Source organism: Callithrix jacchus, chromosome 10 (genome assembly GCF_049354715.1).
Source record: "Callithrix jacchus isolate 240 chromosome 10, calJac240_pri, whole genome shotgun sequence".
In the NCBI taxonomy this organism is placed as follows: domain Eukaryota; kingdom Metazoa; phylum Chordata; class Mammalia; order Primates; family Cebidae; genus Callithrix; species Callithrix jacchus.
In genome coordinates, this window is record NC_133511.1 from 29,088,296 (window position 1) to 29,110,082 (window position 21,787).

The 21,787-nt window shown below is 42.2% G+C and overlaps 1 protein-coding gene across 1 annotated transcript in view; it reads left to right on the forward strand.

Moving 5' to 3' along the window:
- Nucleotides 1-728: 728 nt before the first annotated feature.
- BARX2 (BARX homeobox 2) overlaps nt 729-21,787 on the forward strand; it is a 75,975-nt gene continuing 54,916 nt past the window's right edge. Inside the window, exon 1 of the mRNA XM_002807286.6 lies at nt 729-1,300. Coding sequence (XP_002807332.4) covers nt 1,114-1,300 — 187 coding nt within the window. The 5' untranslated portion in view covers nt 729-1,113. The remainder of the gene's footprint in view (nt 1,301-21,787) is intronic.

Sequence of the window (21,787 nt, forward strand, 5' to 3'; positions counted from 1 at the left end):
TGTTTTTAATTTCTCTTTTGTAGAGACAGGGTATCCCTATATTGACCACTCTGGTTTCGAACCGCTGGCCTCAAGCTATCCTCCCACCTTGTCCTCCCAAAGTTTTGGGATTACAGGAGTGAGCCTCTGCTCCAGGCGATAATTCACACTTTTACTAGTTTTTCTTTTCGTATCTTTTTTTTCTTCTTCTTCTCAGTTTCTTCTCAGGGTAACAGACGGGACCAGGGTCATCTATGGTTTTGGATCTTGGGGCAGTCAGGTGTGCAACTTCAGCGCAAAAGTCCTACGCTCCGAGCGCGCAGGCTTAGCGCGGGCAGCCAGGCTGCGAATGGAAGGCTTGGGAAGCTGCGGTCTTTGGGAAACCGTCCACTCGGGGAAGGAGAAAGGCACCGTCGGTCCTCGGGAGCACTGGCGCTGTGGCCTGAAGTCACTGGAGCCTAGTGAGGACTAGACTTCTTTCTAGTAAGAGACCTGAACGTGCCCTCCGGCTGGGTTTCGAGCATTGAGAGCCGGGCGGGCGGGTGGCAGGACAAGCACTAAGGTGCGCATGAGGGACACTGGCCCTGGGAGCGACCGGCCGGGGTCTTGGCCGCCGGCCGGGATGGCGCGCGCTCCCCTCACCGCGCGAACACTCCTGCACACACACCTGGAGCGCGTCCCGTGGGAGGGGGGAGGGGGAGGAGAGCCACAGCGAGCGTCTTAAAATAGAGAGCCAGGCAGAGTAGTGCGAGACACCAGAGCGGGAGGCGGCGAGCGAGAGCCGCCGGGCACTAGGCGCGCAGGTCAGCGCCGGAGTGGCACGGGCAGGCGGGGGTGGGGTGGGCGCGTACGCCCCTCAGCACACACTCCGCACCCGGCCCCGCAGGAAGCGCGCGCTGATTGACAGCTGCGTTGTCCCAAAAAGGCTCGGTGAAGATGCTGATCTGCGGGTGGGTCTAGACGCGCGGCAGGCGCGCCCGCTACTCACTCTCTTCCGCGCGCCTCCCGAGCCCCGTCGCCTCACCGGCTGCCACTAGTGGGGCCAAGGCTCCGCCGTCGCGCCAGCCCCGGGGTCCGGGCGGGCCGGGCACTCGCAGCCGCGCTCCGGCCGGCGGGCGCTCGCCCCGGCTCACCATGCACTGCCACGCCGAGCTGAGGCTGAGCTCACCCGGCCAGCTCAAAGCAGCCAGGCGGCGCTACAAGACTTTCATGATCGACGAGATCCTCTCCAAGGAGACCTGCGACTACTTTGAGAAACTTTCCCTCTACTCCGTGTGCCCGTCGCTGGTCGTGCGACCCAAGCCCCTGCATTCCTGTACGGGTAAGACGCTCCGCTGGGGGATTAGTGGGGTGCGATAGCTTTCACGTCCGTGTCGGTCGCTTGTGTTTTGCTACCCGAGGGCGACAGGAAGGGTTAAGTTAAGGGATTTTTTTCTTGTGCTTCCGAAAGCCGTGGGCATTGCAAAGGCATCTGCGACGCGGCCGGGAAGGGCCACGCAAGGTGTCGATCGCACGAGTGGGAATAAAATAAAGGCGCAGGACCTTAGGAGTGGGCTGCTCACGCAACGCCTGATTGTTGCAGCTGAAAGTTCAAACACTTGACCGGGTTCAGCGCCTAAATCATTGTTTCAGGACGTGGTGTTGTGGATTTCAAACTTGAGCTTGGCGGCCTTGCATTTCACCTTGAGGTAATTTGTCCAACCTCCTACTGTCTCCACTGTGAATTTTACAAGTAAATCAATATCCTGAGGTTCCTAACAAAATCCCGAATTTACTGAACTTTGCTTAAAATGATCGCCCTCTGGGAAAGTAGTTCCGGAGTACGTTGCCTTTGTGGCACAAGCCGAAAAGGTCACCCCTGTTTGTCTTAAGTGACGAAAAAACCAACAATGACAACAATAAAAACGTCAACCAAACCTGGTTTTCTCTCTTCACAGGAGCCAAGACCAACAGGAAAGATAAAGAGAACTTAATACATATATTGAAAACGTAGTAGGGTTTCTATTAAAAATAAATCCAAGATATTTTTTAAACTTTGAATGCATTAAGAGAAGCACCAGGTTTCAAAGTGTCTTGGCATTCTTAGGATTTAGGTTATGGGACATGGGTATAGTAAAACTATAAAGAAGTGGGAACACTTTTAATCAGAAAAAATGTTATTGACTGTGCTTTTCCATTAAAGGTAAGCATAAAGTACTTCCAAACCAAAAGAATCTTTGAGGTTATGTTAGTTGTATGGGAGGCATGACATAAATTAAATTGCCCTTACAATAAAAAAAAAAAAATGAAAGGCCAGCAGTTTTGGAAAATATTTTTTGGAACATTCAGGCCAAAAGTTGCTAATGCGCAATGTGTGGAATCCTTTATTTCTCTAGGTTCCATTGATAGCCGCTATATGACAATCAGTAAACATATGATAATACATACAGTGAAGTTCTTTTAAAATCAAATTGTTCCTACATGTATTTGGTTGTAAAATGTATACTGTATTCAGTTATACATTTTTAGAGTTAATTTGTCCGTAAGATAGAATTAGGCCTGATATCCCATAACAAGCCTTGTAATACTGAATTTTTAAAACCAAGAAATATATGAAACAAGGAACAAATAGGAAATTTTAGAAACAAGGTAGATCTCCTGAGTATTGATACTTTTACATTTGTCAGTAGGTGATGTGTGTGACCCTTGGATACATATATACTGAATGGGGTGGTAGGTTGAATATTGTTTTGAGCACAAATCATCCTTTGCTATAATAACTCAATTCCCTTGAGGAAAAAGAGGATCTGTTTCAGTCATTAACATTGCATATGGGACATTCCCAGGACAACACAGAACACCTTCTAAGCACCTGGGTAGAGCCTAGTGCTGGCAGAATTTTCAGTGACTTTGTGCTCTGCATTGACTTGAAGGCAGTTTTTCCTGGCTTATAGGAGTCACAGAATTGGATCATAGAAGAAAACATGGCAGAAGAGGAGTAATAAATAGCTGCAGAGAATAGTCATTCAGTCAGAGGCGGCTAAGTAAGTGCTGTGTTTTATTGAACCTTGTGAGAGAAATAAATCAGAGGAAAATAAAATGATCCATATGTAGTTCTGTGAGTGTTATAAGTGAAATGCCCATGGGTCACAGACTAAAGTATTGCTCAGTCTTGTGCTTTTCAAAGTACACTGATCATTTGTGGCAGAGGGTTGGTGTTGGCCATGGTTTTCTGGACCCTTTATTCCAGTGTTTTCTTCTTTCAGATTGTTAGTTGAAAATGTGTCATGATTTTGCTCTAGTTGAGATTAAAATATAGAAACTGGGATTTGCTGGTGGAATTAAACCCATAAAAACTGGCTACAATAGTTCATACTTTCAGATCATAAGCCTTCAGTAGGTTTACAATTACAGTTAAAGCCTTACATGTATTAGATCATGGGAATCCCATTAGTGACTTCTCAGGGGTTTTGCAAATACCGTACTTTCAAAGCATTTTTGTTGTTTTTAACTGTTAAGGTCAGGATAAAAATCTTCAATTAGTTGAATGTAATCTTTTGTCTTATTAATTAAAAAAATAACAATAAGTTGCTGGAATCCCTAATTAAACTGTAATTTTTTTCTTTTCTTTTTTTTTATTTTTTTGCTAGATAGAATGAAATACCACTTTTGGTGGAAGCAAAGCATAAAAAGTTCAAGTGAAAGGCATACATTGGAATTAAAGTTACTGAACTTTCTCAGCCTTTCATTTACTGATTTAAGGTTTAAATAAGTGTAACAGAAGTGAACTCTATCAGGTAAAATAAGGGGAACTAAGAGAAAAAAGTCCTCAAAATTAAAAAGTTACCAGCATGTACAATAAGTGCATAAAATTGGGGTGGAAAGAAAACTACAGCATTAAAAACACACACACACACACACACACACACACACACTCTGTATAATGAAACAGTTCATGCTGTGTAGATTTAGTAACCTCCTAAAGGTCAATTTATGATACCAAATCTCAGGCAGAACAGCACGTATTCAAGCAAACCGAGAAATGGAAATAGTTTTCATCAGGCAGATAATCACCTGACAGGAATTTATTGTTAGACACTCTAGTCTTGATGGAATCCTCACTTTCCAAAAATTATTGTTTAATAGGCTCTTTCTTATTATAAACACAATAATTTTAGTTCTAGAAAGCTGTCTCTAAATTTCTTTCGGTTTCCTAGTACATCTTGTAAATCACCCCAATAGACACTGCAAAAGGGACTCCTTTCCCTGTAAACCCCACCGCAGGAAGGTGTATCATTACATTTAAACTAAAATTTAAACAGCTAAGCCCAAAGAACACCTCCATTTGAAAACAGTTGTGTCTTTCAGGCACTGGTGAGGGGTGGAATATGTTTAGAATTAAGTTAGTATATCACTAGTTGGTTTTATTTTTAAATCTGTAAACAGTAATCCCCATTCAGAAGGAAGTGTGTTGCCAATTAGAAATCAGAAATGAGTTCTCAAATTCAGACCATTCACCATCATTACAAAAGCCATAAAAGAAGTAGGTTGTAGGATATCCTAAATACTCTTTAACTTTAGGATGCTCTATTTTCTTTTCCTGGTTGTGATTAGTGTTTCTTAGTGGAAAAGCCACTTGAAGAAAGTTGGCTTCTCAGTGTCAAATAGTTTGCAGAGGCATCGATGTGGTCATTTTTGAAGGCTCTGCCTTTCAGCCTGATCTTTAGAATCAGGCAATTTCTAAATTTGAGGCATATTGAGAACAAATGGACAACTTCCTTCACAAAAATAAGGATCATTACAATTTACCCTAAGGGTTTTCATATGAAGATACTGATAAATGAACCTATGATACTAATTACTTATATTATAATTTTTATACTTAGAACCTAGAATTACCTTACATTTACACACGCACATTTGTGGGGAGGTGAGTGTAGATACTTGGACATTTTACAACCTGTGAACAGGATGAGACTTTTAATTATTCCACTAACCTATAGTCTAATTCCTTTCTCCTTTTCTGGCAGAATGGTTCTGTTGAATCTCTCACCTCTCTCTGACCTTTGATGGTTAGTCCTATAGAGCTGGAGGGGATCGTCAGATCATAGATCAGTATCCTCAAACAGAAGGTCTTTTTTTGCAAAATGCCAGAGTCACATTAGTGCTTCAGTATAGTTTCAGTCCACTCTTTATGCCATGGTCCTCTTTGTCCAAGTACTCAGAAATCAGGAAGACTTTTCCAACTCGGTTACACACTCGGGACTAACTCGTGCAGCCACACCCAGGCGACAGTCAACCAGCCAATTAGAAGGGACATTTGGGGAAGGGTGTTTATCTTAGGCGGTGGCATTGAGAACATTTTATCCTTTGGTGGATCCAAGAGAGGCAAGTTTTTTGGGGTAGTGTCCTTGGGTGCATTTTTATCACAAACACTGGGTGTCATCCCAGCAAAAAGTTAAATGCAGTGCAGGCATATATAATGTCTGGTTTGGGAGTTAGGGAGCTGGCTAGTGCTCATAGAGTTGGTTCTGGTGACTCTCCAAATCTCAGCTTGGTCTTTTTCAGTCAGAGACCCAAACCGGTAGGATCTTGGTAACCTGAGATTTGGACACTGGAATGTTAATGGAGAAACATAAACCAGGGTCTGGGAAAATGATCATTATCAACAAACATTTGTATTTCTGCCAGAGGCACATGGGCTTTTATTAGCAATTACTCATAACTGCTTCTCCTATTCCCATTGCAGGGGTAAATAAATAGAGGGATGCACACGATCCGGGACTCATCCAGGGTCAGAATATGCTTGGAACTTAGGTCTTTTGGGATCTTTAGCTGTTATCTCACTGCTCCGTAAGTTTTATAACTCTTTTGTTAGCGATGCCAACAGGTTCCTTAGGAGTCAGTTTTAACTCACGAATGGTTCATTAGCAGTGCCTTCTCTAGCTCTGATTTTTCTACTAGCAAATGAGAAAATGATTAGACATTTTGTTCAGGGTTGAAATGCTTCTCCATATGTCCACTCTTCAGTATCATTTAATTCAATAATTTAATTCAACAAATATTTATATTTGCTTGGTGATGCGTTGTTATTGAGCCATTATTTTGAAGTTTATTCTAACTCTTGACTAGCAGTTAGGGTGTTTAAAAAAATCCTTCTCAACTACTGGTAGAACCATTGCTAAGCCCTTCTTCTTCTTCTTTTTTTTTTTTAGTGTATGTGATAGGCTGTTTGGAATTGGGATAGGGGAACATTCTGAAAATTTAATAGTTTTGCTTACCATGTGGAATTTTCTCTTTGAACTCTACCTACAGGGTGTTATCAGCAGCAAAACTGTCAAATGAACTTTGCTAAATACAACTCACGTGAAACTCTATTATGAGGCTGATTTCCTACAGATATGTTTGCTTTTTGTTGGTTGTATTTCTGGATCCAAGACTGCATATGTGATAGAAATGCAGACAGTATAAAGTTGTTAGTGTTAGCATACCCTAGAAATTAGAGTAAAAAGATTAAGTGCAACATAACCCCAAAATCTAATATGAAAAAGAGTAAGGACTGCAAGAAATTATTTCAATTACAAAGAGAGATTAAAAGGAAAAAGGAAAGAAAGAAGGGAAGAAAGAGTAGGTTTCCTTGAAATTCTTGAAGCCATGCAGATTCAGCCTCATAGCACAGCGTTCCTCAGAAAGGCTGTACAGATAAAACAAAGGTGCTTGTGAAATTCTGTCACTCTATGGATACTAAATGGTTAAAGTTGATTTTACTTAGACACGTGCTGGGGCCTCTTTAGGGTTGAGATCCAGAGCCTGAGCTCTCTTCAGCATTTAGCCTTCACTCTGGAAGACTGAGTAAATGTTAAACCAGAAGCAATTTTAGGTGTTATTTGCTCTGTGTTTTGAGGTCAGGTAGGAGAGGCAATAGAGATGCAAAGGTAGGTACATCACATGGGCTAAAGCCTCTTCATTTGTTTTTGTTTCTTGAGATAGGATCTTGGTCTGTTACCCAGGCTGGAGTGCAGTGAGACAATCTCAGCTCACTGTAACCTCCGCCTCCTGGCTTCCAGCGATCCTCCTGCCTCAGCCTCTCTAGTAGCTGGGACTACAGGTGTGCACCAACATGCCTGCCTAATTTTTGTATTTTTAGTAGAGACGGGGTTTCACCATATTGGACAGGCTGGTTGCAAACTCCTGACCTCCGGTGATCTGCCTGCCTTGGCCTCCTGAAGTGCTGGGATTACACAGTAATGAGCAACCATGCCCCGCCAAGGCCTCTTCATTTGTACTGAGCTTGTGAGTGTGCATGTGGTGGAGCCTGAGGGTCCTCCTTGCTGCATACCTGTCCATGTGTGTAGTCACTGGACTAGAGTTGGTGAGTCTATGGCCAAGCCCGTTGATGAGTTCTCAACTGAAAAATGGTTAGAGGCCTGCAAGGACTCAGGAGGGATGCATAGATTGAAGCCCCATTTTGCATCCTCTGTTGGGGATGCAGTTCCGTTTTACACTCACAGCTGGATTAGCCACCTTTTACCCGAGAACTTGCTAAAGCCCACGGGTTCTCAAAGGACGAGCAGAAGACCACGTGCTGCAGGTGGTATCTTTTCTTGGAAACGGCATGACAATGAGAAGAAGAGAAAGATTGAGGGCATTGGCGCACAGACAGCACGCGTGGAGAAGCACATTGGACCTGTCTGTCAGTGCCTGCCTCCATTTCAGCTGCCTGAGAGAGGATAGAATGGTATTTTTCTCTCCACAGCACAGACGACAAAATCAGAATTGGCATCAGGATTTATTAGTAACGGGATTCAGATCAGGACTTTGTACAAACTTGGTGGCATTAACAAATACTCTTCAGGAAGAGAGGAGCTTTGTTTGTTTTTTTAACCAGAAAACCTTTGGAAACCCTCAGGATTTAATTTATTTTTATTACAGCTTAATAACAGTTAGAAGAAGAAAAGTCTTGTTAAGATAAATGCTCTAAATAAAAACACAGTTAATTTTCCATTACAGTGTCTAATTACTCATCATCACCAGGGCATTTTTATATGGCAATTTAACTTCTTGAAAGTGGAAAGTTGGCACACGTTGAAGGAAGAAAGCCATGCACCTAGATAGATATCAGAAGTTGGTCTAATTATATTTGGGCTCGAGTTGAATCTTTTTTTTTTTTGAGACGAAGTTTCACTCTTGTTACCCAGGCTGCAGTGCAATGGTGTGATCTCGGCTCACTGCAACCTCTGCCTCCTGGGTTCAGGCAATTCTCCTGCCTCAGCCTCCTGAGTAGCTGGGATTACAGGCACGTGCCACCATGCCCAGCTAATTTTTTGTATTTTTAGTAGAGTTGGGTTTCACCATGTTCACCAGGATGGTCTCAATCTCTTGACCTCGTGATCCACCTACCTTGGCCTCCCAAAGTGTTGGGATTTCAGGCGTGAGCCACCGCCCCCTGCTGTCGGGTTGAATCTTAACATATGATTGCTCTCAAGAAGAGGGAAGAGGAGGCCTCTGTCCATAGTCACTAAGGAGAGCCTCTGGTTACTTGAATGCCAGTTGAAACTGAATACAGAGGGAGAGAATTCTGAACATTAGGTGATGTTTAAGTACATGTGAAAAGGGCCCCTGACAGTCACCAGTTGAAGCTGATTTCAGGACTACTTGAGAGGTCTGGAGGGCAGCTCTGTGAGCTTCCTCCTGGCAGAGTGCACACAGATGACACAGCCTTCCTCCCTGTACAGGTCAAGAGATGACTGAAAAGAAGCCAAGCTGGGAGGATCTTGGCATCAAACTAACTATGTTCCATGTGCAAGCAGACGCACTTGCAGAATTCCTTTTTATTGCATCTTTCCAGCTTACCAACATGTTCTTAGGAACATGTTCTCCTGGGTATTGGGGATAGATGAGTATTTTCACAATGTGCATTGAATAGGGTTGGCTGTTGCCTAGGTGATGTCAGTGCACTTCTGATCTTTTTTTTTTTTTTGAATATGGGGTTTCACCATGTCGGTCAGGCTGGTCTTTAACTCCTGACCTCAAGTGATCTGACCACCTTGGCCTCCCAAAGTGCTGGGATTACAGGTGTGAGCCACCATGCCCGGCCTCTGATCATTTTGTTTTTTAAAACCCAATGTATGCATTGGTAAGTGATATGATGATGATTATCCTTTTGTTTTTCTTATTCAAGCATTACTTGCTATGTGGAGAAATGGAGTCGTCTTGGGCCTGACGGAATTTCATGAAATGGTGGCTAGATTTCTGTCCTGGGAAGTACCTGGTACTGGCAATATTGATAACCTGCCAGCCTCCATCAGCTCTTTCTTTCCCAGAATTTTTTTCCTCAGTGAATTAAACATCACTGAGACTCAGGATGATGGGCATTTCACAAAAGAGGTCACAGTCTTGTGTGGATTGAAGGAAGTGTAACTTCCATGCTTAGTTTAAGCAATATCTAGGAGAGTTGACATTGTACATTTCCTTACTGGTAATTTATAGACAATAGAATGCTGATATTGTATCTTCTGATCTTGAGGAAATTTCATGGAAAAGAAGAATTGCTGAGACTTCTTTTTCTGAGTCTTACAGTATTTAGCCAAAGAGAGCCACAAACTTGAGAGAAATGCTAGAAATGCCTTATACCCTAAACCATACTCACAGGCATGGCAATAATAGTAATAGTAATTAGTGACTTTTTATAAATTACCTAACATGTAATAGGCACTAGACTCAGTGCTTTTTGATCCGCTTCAAAACATCTCTCTGAGATAGGTTTATCATCTCTCTTTTTTAAAAATTATTTATTTATTTATTATTTTTTTGTTTTAGAGACCGGGTCTCACTATGTTGCCCAGGCTGGAGTGCAGTGGCTAATCACAGGCATGATCCGCTACTGATCAGCACGGGAGTTTTCCGACCTGCTCCATTTCCGACCTGGGCCAGTTCACCCCTCCTTAGGCAACCTGGTGGTCCCCAGCTCCTGAGAGGCCACCATATTGATTCCGAACTTAGTGCGGACACCCGATCGGCATAGCGCACTACAGCCCAAAACTCCTGGGCTCAAGCAATCCGCCCATCTCAGCCTCCCGTAGCTGGGACTACAGGGATGTGCCACCGTGCCCGGCTCATCTCTTTTGTTAATGGTAGAACCCTAGAAGCTAAGTGACTTTACTTTCCTAAAGTCACAAGATACAAAGAGAGCTCTTATGAAACATAAGAAAAATGGGCAAAGGCTACAATCAGGCAATTCATAGAAAGGAAGATGTAGATGGCCAGTAAACGTGAAAGAATGCTCAACCTCACTGATAAATGGGAAAATTCAAATTAATATGAGATACCATTTTACACTCACCAGGTAGACCAAAATGAAAGGACAATATCGATTGATGATAAGGATGTGGAGCAGCAGACGCCCTGCACACTTTGTGGGAGTGTGGTGATGGGATAGCAGAGAGCAGTTTGGTAATACCTGATGAAGCTGCAGACACACAAACCCTGCAACTCAGCAGTTCGACTTCCGTTTATGTGCCTGGAGAAGCCAGTGTATGAGTGCAAAAGGATACCTGTCAAAATGTTCACTTGCGTGTTATGTTAGTAAAAAATAAAAAACAATTTATCCATCCTTTCAGAAGGAAAGAAGTTTTTTTTTTTTTTGAGACGGAGTTTCCCTCTTGTTACCCAGGCTGGAGTGCATTGGCGCGATCTGGGCTCACCGCAACCTCTGCCTCCTGGGTTCAGGCAATTCTCCTGCCTCAGCCTCCTGAGTAGCTGGGATTACAGGCACACACCACCATGCCCAGCTAATTTTTTGTATTTTTAGTGGAGTCGGGGTTTCACCATGTTCACCAGGATGGTCTCGATCTCTTGACCTCGTGATCCACCTACCTTGGCCTCCCAAAGTGCTGGGATTACAGGCTTGAGCCACTGCTCCCGGCAGGAAAAAAGTTTAAAATAATGTATGCTCAGCAAACGGACACAAGAACAGAAAGGCAAACATCGCATGTTCTCACTCATAAGTGGGTGTTGAACAATTAGAACACATGGACACAGGGAGGGGAACATCACACACTGGGTCCTGTCAGGGGGAGTGGGGGCTAGGGGAGGGATTGCAGGGAGTGAGGGATTGGGGAGGGATAACATTAGGAGAAATACCTAATGGAGATGATGGGGGGATGGATGCAGCAAACCACCATGGCATGTATATATCTATGTAACAAACCTGCACGTTCTGCACATGTACCCCAGGACATAAAGTATAATAAAAAAAAATAAAAAATAATAATGTATGCTATATCCATGCAATGAAATTCTATGCAGCAGTTAAAATAAGTGAACCAGATACACTTGTATTAATATGGATAAATTTTAAAAATACAACGCTGAGGAAAAAAAATTGTAGTTTGATACATACTGTCTGATACCATTTATTTAAATGGTTGAAAAGGCACAAACTAATATTACATATTGCTTAGTGAGGCAGGGGCATGGGAGTAGGGAGTGCTAACCACAGGTTTTTATGCTCCTATGTAATTTATTTATTTATTAAGAGGAAAGCCCTAATGCAAATGTGGCTAAGTATTATGATGTGTTGAAACTAGGGTCATGGGTACATAGATGTTACTGACATTATTCTTTGTACTTTTCCATATATCTGAAATTTTTTATAACATAAACATGGAAAATTGATAGCACAAGAGACCACACATGTCCACAGAACTCTTCATCTCGTGGAAATTTCTATCTTTTTTTAAATAGCTTTTCGGTCCTGAAACAGCAGCTTTTAAATACGGAGCTTGTTGTACATAGTTTCACAGTGGAAAAATGACAACACTTTATAACTAAACAGATGTACAACTCACACCGAAACAACCACTGTGGCTTCTGAAACTGGCTTTTGGATCTTACTAACTTTGCCTGGTTGGTTGGGGTTACTATGTATCACCAAGATAACTGCTGTTTCCCCGGTAATGCTTTGGCTTAGAAGTAAATAGTTCTCTGAGTTGGGTGCATGCTCTTGAAGGATTACTAGTGAAGTATTTGTTCCCCACACCCTGCCCATATACATCAATAATTTTGCAAGAGAGACTTGTCAGGGTTTTTCTGCTTCTTCTTAATGATATTTAAAATCATAACAAACTGCCTTTGATTGCACCTTGCTTTTAAGAGTATTTGCTGATATGTCAATTATACTACCCTTAGCATTTCACCAGTGGTCCTTTGGAATTGACAATTTCATTGACAAAAATTATCTACGGACAGTTGAGATTGAACCAAATAATTTAAAAATGTTAACATTCTTAGCAGGAAAGAATCATGTTGCTATTGGTGTATTATCTGGCGTATTATAGTCTGTAGTCAGGATTTGGTTTTAAAACTTTGTTCAATATGTGGTATTGGGGATTGCTAGAAGGGATGAATGCTACCATGGTGATCTCGGAGAGACGTCTGTTTCTAGTCATCAAAGGTCGTCCTCTTGTTAGGAGGAGTTCACCTGGACCACATTTTACTCTCGAAAGACAACCGTAGTGGCAGAAGCTTTCTTCAGCCCAACACCAAAGACATTTTTCTTTTCTCTGCAAAATAGTCCCAATTTAGAAATGTTGCTTTTAGACATTTTGGGAAAAACATGGCCTTTTGGGACTCTGTCCTTCTGTGTCCTTCCAAAGGGAAAGTGTTAGTGTGGAGGAAATAGTTTGTACCATCTAATTTGCCAAAGCGTTTCCCCTCCTGCTACCACTCCTGTCTGCCTAAATAAATACATAGACAAAGAAACAAATCAAAGCGCTGGGAGGCCTTCCGCCCACCCACACGATCTGTGGCCCGTGTGGCTGCACTTTCTTTGGTGCTAAGAACAGACTGTGACCAAGCTATACATGACGGAAAGGATGGTGGCTCTATCAGATCCGTTTCCAGGGTACAGACTTTCGTGGTCTGTACCTTCTCCTTCTGCATTTTATTTTACCCAGGTAGTCACACACGGTGGCTGGGATCAATTAAACAGACTGACACTTTTGCTTGTGCCTCATTCTTTCGACCTCCTGGAACTCTCCAGTGAAACCTTATTCCTCGTAAAATGAACTAGCCAGGCTTAGGGCTGTGAACGTAGGAAACACGATCAAGGAAGATATTCCAAAGAGCTGCCTGCCGCGGGACTGCATAAGTCAGAAAAAAATGCGGAGGACTTCTGCGGCAACCCAGGAGAGTCTGTTCACTGGCAGCAAATCTGTCAGATCCACTTTTGAATCCCGTGTCTGGAACTCCTTGGGAAAAGACAAGCAAATATTTAGGATATTTAGGGTAAATTTTAAATGTGTTTCACTGAATGAGAGAGAGGGGAAGATGTTTTAACATGGTTCCAATCTAAGACCTTCGTTTTCTATGACTAAAAATTTTGCTAAAATAATTGGTAAGTCACCCCAGAGGAGATATTCTGGAAGAGTGTTATTAATTTTGTTATCCTTGGATATCACGGTAACCCATTAATGCTCTCAGCACGTTAGACAGCTGTGTTTATTGGAAGCATGTTTTCAATCGTCAGTTTAGAGCAAGGCATGAAGGAACATTCTATTGGAGTGCTAGCCTTTTTTTTTTTTTTTCTACTGGGAGATTGAGCCTTTGCTGGTTGGCATAATTAGCTGCTAAACAGAATGTTTCATTCTTAGGGAGTGCTAAATAGAAATAACAATAATAATAAATGGTAACCATGTGCCTGGCACTGCACTTGTATACATAAATGTGTTCTAGTGAAATAGTTACTATCACCGCTGCTTTTCAGGCAGGGAAAGTGAATCTCAAGGAGGTTAAGAAACGGGAACGGGGTCACATGAGTAAGTGGCAGGGATTGGAACTTGCATCTGTCTCTTTCAATATAGAGTTCAATACTGGATATGATTATATGGAAGTTTGTAAACTAGAACACATCTGTCTCTTTATGTATAGGTACCATACTATGTGTGTGTGTGTGTGTATAGATATAAAAAATATATATGTCAAGGTCCAATTAATGTGTCAGCTCTGTTGGAACTTATTTTGAACCTGCCAACTCTTTTACACGTATTTATACTAATTTCTTGTGTGCTAATCAGTCTTTCATTTCCTGTAGTGATTGAGGCAGTGGGGTTTTGGGAGGAAGTGAGGTGGTTAGGAGATTGCACACCTGTCACCGCCTGGCTGTGTGACTCTCAGCTCATCTCACTGTCCCGGAGTCAACGTCTGTGTCTGTGTAGCATTCGCTACCAGTCTCTGGGTCACTGTGCTTCCATCAGCTGCCATTCTTTGAATAAAGCTTTCCTGGGGGAATCAAGGGTGGAATTCCTACTCATTCATTCATTATCAACTTGAGAGAAAGTGCTGAACAACTAAAGCCAACCAAATGCCTTGAGAGTTAACACTTAGGATATTTTTCATGGAATACTCATTAAGTTCAGTGAGAAAAATTTCTGGCCGTTGATTGGCATCACTTAAAAGAATGAGACTATGTTTTCACATTCTATCTGACTGAGCTGGAGTGGATTCTGGGAATCTCTTTTTTTAAAAAGCTTTCTGTATAATTACAATGAAAAGTCAACTCTGGGAACCACTATAATGTGGATAATAGCTTAAAGATGGATTGATGTAATTTGCACCCCATGACTCAAATGTATGAAACCATTTACTGGAGTAATCCTACTGTTGGGGTTTTGAGTCAGATGGTCCTGGGTTTTGTTGTATTTTATTGTCTGTGTGACCTTAGGCAAATTACTTAACTCCTATGACACTCAGTTTCCTCATCTGTAAAATGAAAATAATAATATCCACATAATAGGGTTATTTGTGGAGGTTAAATGAGATAATGTGTATAAAATTCTTAGTATTTTATTGGCTGTGTGACCTTAGGTAAGTTACTTAACTTCTCTGACACTCAATTTCCTCATCTGTAAATGAAGATAATAATAATCACATAATAGGGTTAGTTGTGAAGGTTAAATGAGATAATGTATTTAAAACTCCTAGTATAGTTTGTGGCAACAAAGTGCTTAGCAATTGATAGCTTCTATTAAAAATAATCATCTTGCAATCATAACCTCATCACTGAAGTACAACCCCTTAGGGAAAGATTACCATTATTTGTGAATTAAACTTAAGAAAAATTAAAATCTTAAAAAAACCCCACTTTACTTCAGGGCATTTTTCTGGGTTACAGCTACCCTAGCTGCTTTTAAGGCTTCTTGCTACCTGGGTGATCTGTGAGTTGTTTGAGTTCAAGTCTTCATGAATTAAGTATGCTTTATTTTTCCCACATTTCTGTTTTGTAATATGAATTCAGAATTTTATACATTCTTAAATGAGTGGCACAAACAGGTCAGTGCTACAACATCACAAGATGTGCTTTGTTACTTTATTTTTTTTTTTACAAGAGTTGCTTAGGATTAATTGCCTCTAGGAAATGTTTCATCATGCAGCTGTGAGATTCTCAAGAACTATCCTAGAAAAGTGGCAGAATTTCTCAACACATTTAATTTCTTTTCTTCTTTCAAGAGTGGAGTTACGATAGTCTTTTCTTTAAGAATAAAATGAGAATATTCTTTTTCTTATTTCAGAGCACTGAGAGAGGAAAAAACTTCATTGAGATGTTGTTTTCCTATTAGGTAGTATAGAAAAAGGTAGCAGTTTGACAACTAATCATTTTCCTAGTCTATTATTGGGTCTGTGATTCAGAGTGAGTTCCAAATGAAGTGCCTTTGTGACAGCTTTTAAATTGCTGGTGGGGCTAGCTTCTGAATGTAATGATGGATGGCTGCCATGTGGAGGAACTGTCAGAGGAAGAGTTTCCACATGGAATTTTCTGCAATTGTGTTTCTCAGCTGATCACTGGTGTCTTATGAAGTTTAGCATCTGTCGGTGAAATACTTTAATTGGTGAATCCCCTCCAATTCTCTTGATGAGGAGTTCTCACCTTCTGTGGTACAAAAGAAGCTCTGGTGAACAGGGTGGTGCCTCTGTCCAGCCATATATAATGGTGATTCTGACAAGCAGTCTCTAGTGGCCTCATCCAGGTTCTGTGGTGGGTGGGGGCCAGGTAGGATAAGACAGGTGGATGTGTCATCACCACTGAGTTGGACCCTCACTTTGTCTCCTCGGGTCCTCAGAACCATAGAGTTTGAGTTTTCTGAATTGTTGAAATAGGATTCAGTCAGAGACATGGATTGTTGGCATCTTGTTGAGAATACTCTGTTCAGCCTGTGGATTCAGAAAAACAAATTGCATGTGTTTGTGTTCCAGTAGGAGGGGCGTAGGCAGGAATGGGTGGGAGAGGAAGAGGAATGCTGGCCAGTAGGGAAGGGAGAGTCAGGGATAAGGAAACAAGTTAGTCCACTGGAACAGGGATCCTTAGGTGCTTGCTCAGCATTTGTTGTCTCCAGGAGAAAAACAAATTGAAAAGCGAAGATTTCATTTGGAAATGGCCCTGTGAGTACGTGCTTATTTTCAGGGGCGTTCCTCATAACTGACAGCAGTCAATGACTTCTGATTGGGCAATGGCCAGCCCAGCCACACAGGTAGCCAATTATCATATGTATTAATGATGCATTCAAAAATTTCATCATCCTGGGCCAAAAAGATCATGACAATTGTTTTATAATACAATAATAGTATTCATGCAGTGGCACATAGGACATTGTGTGTACTTGACGTACAGGCAGCATGGAAGCAGGGTTCAAAGTGGAACTCCTGTCAAAAACCTTCCTTCCAGGGCCGTCCACTGCCTCATTCTGTGATGTTTCAATACCTCAGTTTCTGCTGTTGGTAAAACACATCCTACCTCCCCAGTATGCTGGGGAGCAGTGATTGATGAAGGAGTATTAATTTGTGCTTTTTGGGAGGGACTCCATGCAGTCTCCAGGGAATTACATGTATTACAGTGTTTTCAGGGAAAGCTAGACCAGGGATTGGCCAAATCTGGCCTACTATGAATTGTTTTACTGCCACGAGCTAAGGATGTTTTTCACACATGTAAATAGGAGAAAAGAAATTAAAAGGAGGCTGGGCATGGTGGCTCATGCCTGTAATCCCAGCACTTTGGGAGGCCAAGGTGGGTGGATCACGAGGTCAGAAGTTCAAGACCAGCCTGGCCAAGATGGTGAAACCCCATCTCTACTAAAAATACAAAAAGAAAATACAAAAAGGTCAGGGCATGGTGTCGGGCACCTGTAACCCCAGCTACTTGGGAGACTGAGGCAGAGAATTGCTTGAACCCAGGAAGTGGAGGTTGCAGTGAGCGGAGACTGTGCCACTGCACTCTACCCTGGGCGACAGAGCAAGACTCTGTCTCAAAAAAAAGAAATCAGAAGAAAAACATTTTGTGACCTGTGAAAATCATGTGAAATTCAGAGATCAATGTCTGTACATAAAAACGTTACTGGAACACAGCACGTGCACCGGTCTGTGTGTTGTCTGTGGCAGATTTCCTGCTGTCACAGCAGAGGGAGAGGTTGTGACAGACACGGCATGGCCCATAAATCCTAAAATATTGACTTGCCAGCCCTTTACAAGAAAGGTTCGCCAACTCTTCAACCAGACTGTTGGAAGCAAAGCTCCTCAGTTATGAAATAAGGTTTTTACTGCTCCGCAGCCTGTGATGTCATTCCAGGGCACAAAAATACCTCCTCTGATCCAGGGTTCTGTTGTCATCCTGTGACTTGAGAAAGGCCCGACAGTGGGAGTTTAGTGGGAAATTTTGCAAGGAATCTCTTAAAGTGAGATCAGGCTCTAGGCTCTAAGGACAAATTTCCAGGCCTTTCTAGAAGTAACATGAGGATTTTTTGTATATTTTTAGTAACGGGGTAGAATTCAGTAAAGTAGTTTTGAGACTTTCTCTTTGCTGATGCAGCCCTGACCGGTTTTCCCAGGGGGAAGCTGAGGATGGCCCCTAAGGAGAGGCTGGGCATGTCAACATCACTGGCATTTTTCAGTTTGAGCTATGGGTGACAGTTTATATGCTTCTTAATTGACTTTAACTTGTTGCCCATCCCTAGAAGTAATGGTGATGATCACAAAAGTTACACAATCACATCAGCACAGCTTTGTCCTGAAGGGCTTGCACAGCTGGATGGAGTACTTATTTGGGATCATCCACTCTGCTGGGGAAGTGCACAAGACTATGTGCCTTTGGATTTTTCAGCTCTTCAGGGTCAGGAACTGCCAGAGCTGTCAGGAAGGACAAGCATGACTCTCTAGTTGCTCTCTTATTTACTTCAAGGCTCTTGGGTCAGGGTGAGGCTTTGTGTCTCCAAGGTAGCCTTTGAGTTAATGAAGCCCACTGGGAGCGAGAGGTGCGAAAGTAACCTGATTTGCTGCAACTTCCTGTGCACTGTCCAGCTTCCCAGCCAATAGGCTGAGGACCGTTGAGATTTGGCCCTTGCCATAAAATGGAGAGGAGTGTGCACAAGTGCAAGGTTGATTAATGTCAGAAGAGATTACTGATGCTGAGAGGTAAAATTCCACCTCCAAGAAAAGTATGTGTAGTACAGGTGACACTTGATTTTCTTACTCCAAATCACAGATGAGGTTGAAAAACAATAATAATAACAATACACACACACAACAGCAAACACTGGTATAATACTATGTGCCAGGAACTACTCTGAATGCCTTATGTGAATTCACTTATTTTTTTGTTTGTTTCTTATTTTTTGAGACAGAGTCTCGCTCTGTTGCCGAGTCTGGAGTGCAGTGGCACGATATCAGCCCACTGCAGTCTCTGCTTCCCGGGTTCAAGCAATTCTTGTGCCTCAGCCTCCTGAGTAGCTGGGATTACAGGCACGTGCCATCACACCCAGCTAATTTTTTGTTTTTCAGTAGAGACAGGGTCTTGTCATATTGCCCAGGCTGGTCTCGAACTCCTGGCCTCAATTGATCCACTTGCCTCAGCTTCCCAAAGTGCTGGTATTGCAGATGGGAGCTACTGCGCCTGGCTAACTTATTTAAGTATACCACAATCATATGAGGAGATACTGTTATTGTTCTCATTTGACAGGTGAAGAAACAGAAGGCCAGATATGGTGTCTTATGCCTGTAATCTGAGGACTTTGAGAGGCCAAGACAGGAGGAGCATTTGAGCCCAGGAATTTGAGACCAGCCTGGGCAACATGGGGAGATCTTGTCTCCACTGAAAATGAAAATTAAAAAAAAATTAGCTGAGACCAGAGGATTGCTGGTCTCAGCTAATTTAGCTCATCCTTATAAGTCTTCCCAATTTAACAGTAAAGGTTTTATAAATAGTTTAATAAATTTAATTTCAAATAAAATTACTGCAACCCAGGAGTTCAAGGCTGCAGTGAGCTATGATTGCATCACTGCATTCCAGCCTAGGTAACAGAGGAAGACCCTGTATCTACAAAAAACAGCACTACCCCCCGACAAGAAAAGAATGGAGGAACAGAAGACAAATCCAGTCCTGATCACACTTCGGGAACTCTCTTATCTAACATGGCTTACACTCAAGAATGTCTTATTTCAAAAAGTATGGTGCTAGGTACAGAAAAAATTCTCAGCAATGCTTTCTAAAAATATTAAATATTTAATTTAAATATTTTCTGATTTTCTTTCTGTTATTATGGCTTTGATTTTCCTTATCTAGTTTTTTTCTTTGTAGGCCATATAAAAGTATTTCTAGATCAGGACATCCTTTTCTTTTTCCTGGAGCAGTAAAGTTCTTGCACAGTGATTATTTCTGAAATAATCCACAGAGCTGTGCAAAGGCACTGAGGCTTAGGACAGGCAAGAAGCTATAGTCCACTCAGCCTTTTTTTTTTTTTTTTGACTGGAAACAAAACCAAAGCCCAGAGTAATTAAATTGCTTAACCAAGATCACTCCAAGGCTTGCATTGCCTTTGAAATACGACTCTAAAATAGCTACATAAATCTGTAGTGCCATTTAGAAATTAGAAGCCACAAGTTGCTTTTTATAATAATACATGTTTTGCTTTTGTGCATCTTAATTTATTTCTTGTAACTTAAAAAACAGTCACTAATCAGGTCCGTAATAACAGTTTGCTATTTGATTTTTAAAATGCTTTTCTCCACCCTGTTGACTGTGCCGAGCCTAGAGAGTCTATTTAGTTCCCATAGCCTTGTTTCTGGCATTGACAATATTTCCATTGTCTTACCACTCAGCTGTCACTAGAGATGTTCGAGGGTCAGCACTACACTTGAAGGATCCTGCTGTTGTGTCAACAAATAATGGCACAGGCCTCTCTGACAGCTTGTCCGCACACTGTCCTGAGGCTTTCCCTCTGAAGGAAGCGGCAGCTTTGCAAGAGCGATTTTAATGAGGTCTTTTGGATTAGACTGGGATAGTGCGCAGTGAGTTCCGTGCATTTAGGGTTGGGTGTGAGGCTTTTCATGTTCTTGGAATCTCCTCTGGCCCTCCCGGTCACACCCCTCCAGTGCCACGTTCAGCCGTCTCTCTCTCTGCACCTATCCTGAAATGGCCATGGTTCAGCATGGAAGAAATCTACTCCTCTAATCCCTCAGTGCTGGTCAGCTCTACATTTGCCTGGGGGTGGGTTTTGACTGCCTTCTCCTTAAAGAGAATCTCTGCACATGCAAAATCTGTTTCAGGAAAGTAATAGAAACGAGCAGGACTTGGAGCCTGACGGTGTGGATTCAGCTTCCGGTTCTGCTTCTCACATGGGTGACCTGGGCAGGCTGCTGATGGTGAAATGGGTATAACAACAGCACCTGTGCTCACGGTTTGCTATAGAGATTGAAGGAGTTCAGTCTTCTGAATCTTGTATGGACAGAAGATTTTACCTCAAAAAATACAGAATCCTAGATGTTTCTGTCTGTCTCTACAGCAGAACTCCAGGAAACACAACCTGTAAGAAGCCAGAGTGTAATAATGACCAGATTCATCCCTCATCTGCCCTCTCTCTGTGTGCTCTGGTAGCACTGGCTTATTTAGTGCACGAGATTGATGTCTCTCCCGTGGAGCTCTGAGCTTCCTTCTAGCAAGGACTGTGCCTTCATCTTGGTGCCCCTCACACCAGCATATATTTTTGCACTTAGTAGGTGGTAAAAATAGTGCGGTTTTGAACCTTACTAAATTGCCTCGTGTTTCTTTACAGCACTTTTCTTCCTGTAGGTAATATGTTTTCTCTTACTTGATGTCTCTCTGCTTTCTCCGCATAATTGAACTTTCTCCTATGTAGGGATTGCCCTGGCCCCACACCTGTGGTTTTCTAGTGTTGCCACTCCTTCCCTCCCTACCTTTTTTTTTTTGTCTAAGTACTCATAATATGCAGTTTGTCACACGTAGCTAATAAGCTCTGTTATCTGGGGTGATCTCTTCCAGCTTGGGAATTCTTAAATTAAAGGCTTTGTTTGTAGGTAGTAAACAGTCCACTTAAAAAAAAATTCTCTAAGTTCATATTGTCTGTACTTCATCATGAGGGATAATGGTTTGTTTCAAGTTAATCTACACGACTGAAGTGTAACCCATGTGGGTGGGGGATGGAGTGAGGTGGCAGCTGTTAAACAGTGCATAGCAACTCTTCACAACAGTTTCAACACGAAAAAGGAATTGGAGTAATAGAATATGCTGGAATTTGATGAGGACACTGAGAAATACAGGATGTGGCAGTTGTAGACAATGACTATGTCTCCTAGAACTCCTGAACTCTTTCCCCCAAGATGCCCCAGAAGAAAGACTGATGGAATTACCAGCTCATGGATTTTACCTCCAATCTATTCTCACACACAAATAAACTCCCATAAAGTAGAGGCAGAGTAGTTCTTGTTACCTTAGTGTCCCATAATGCTGATGATAATAATTAGAAAAGCTTTAAAAACTTTTAAGGCT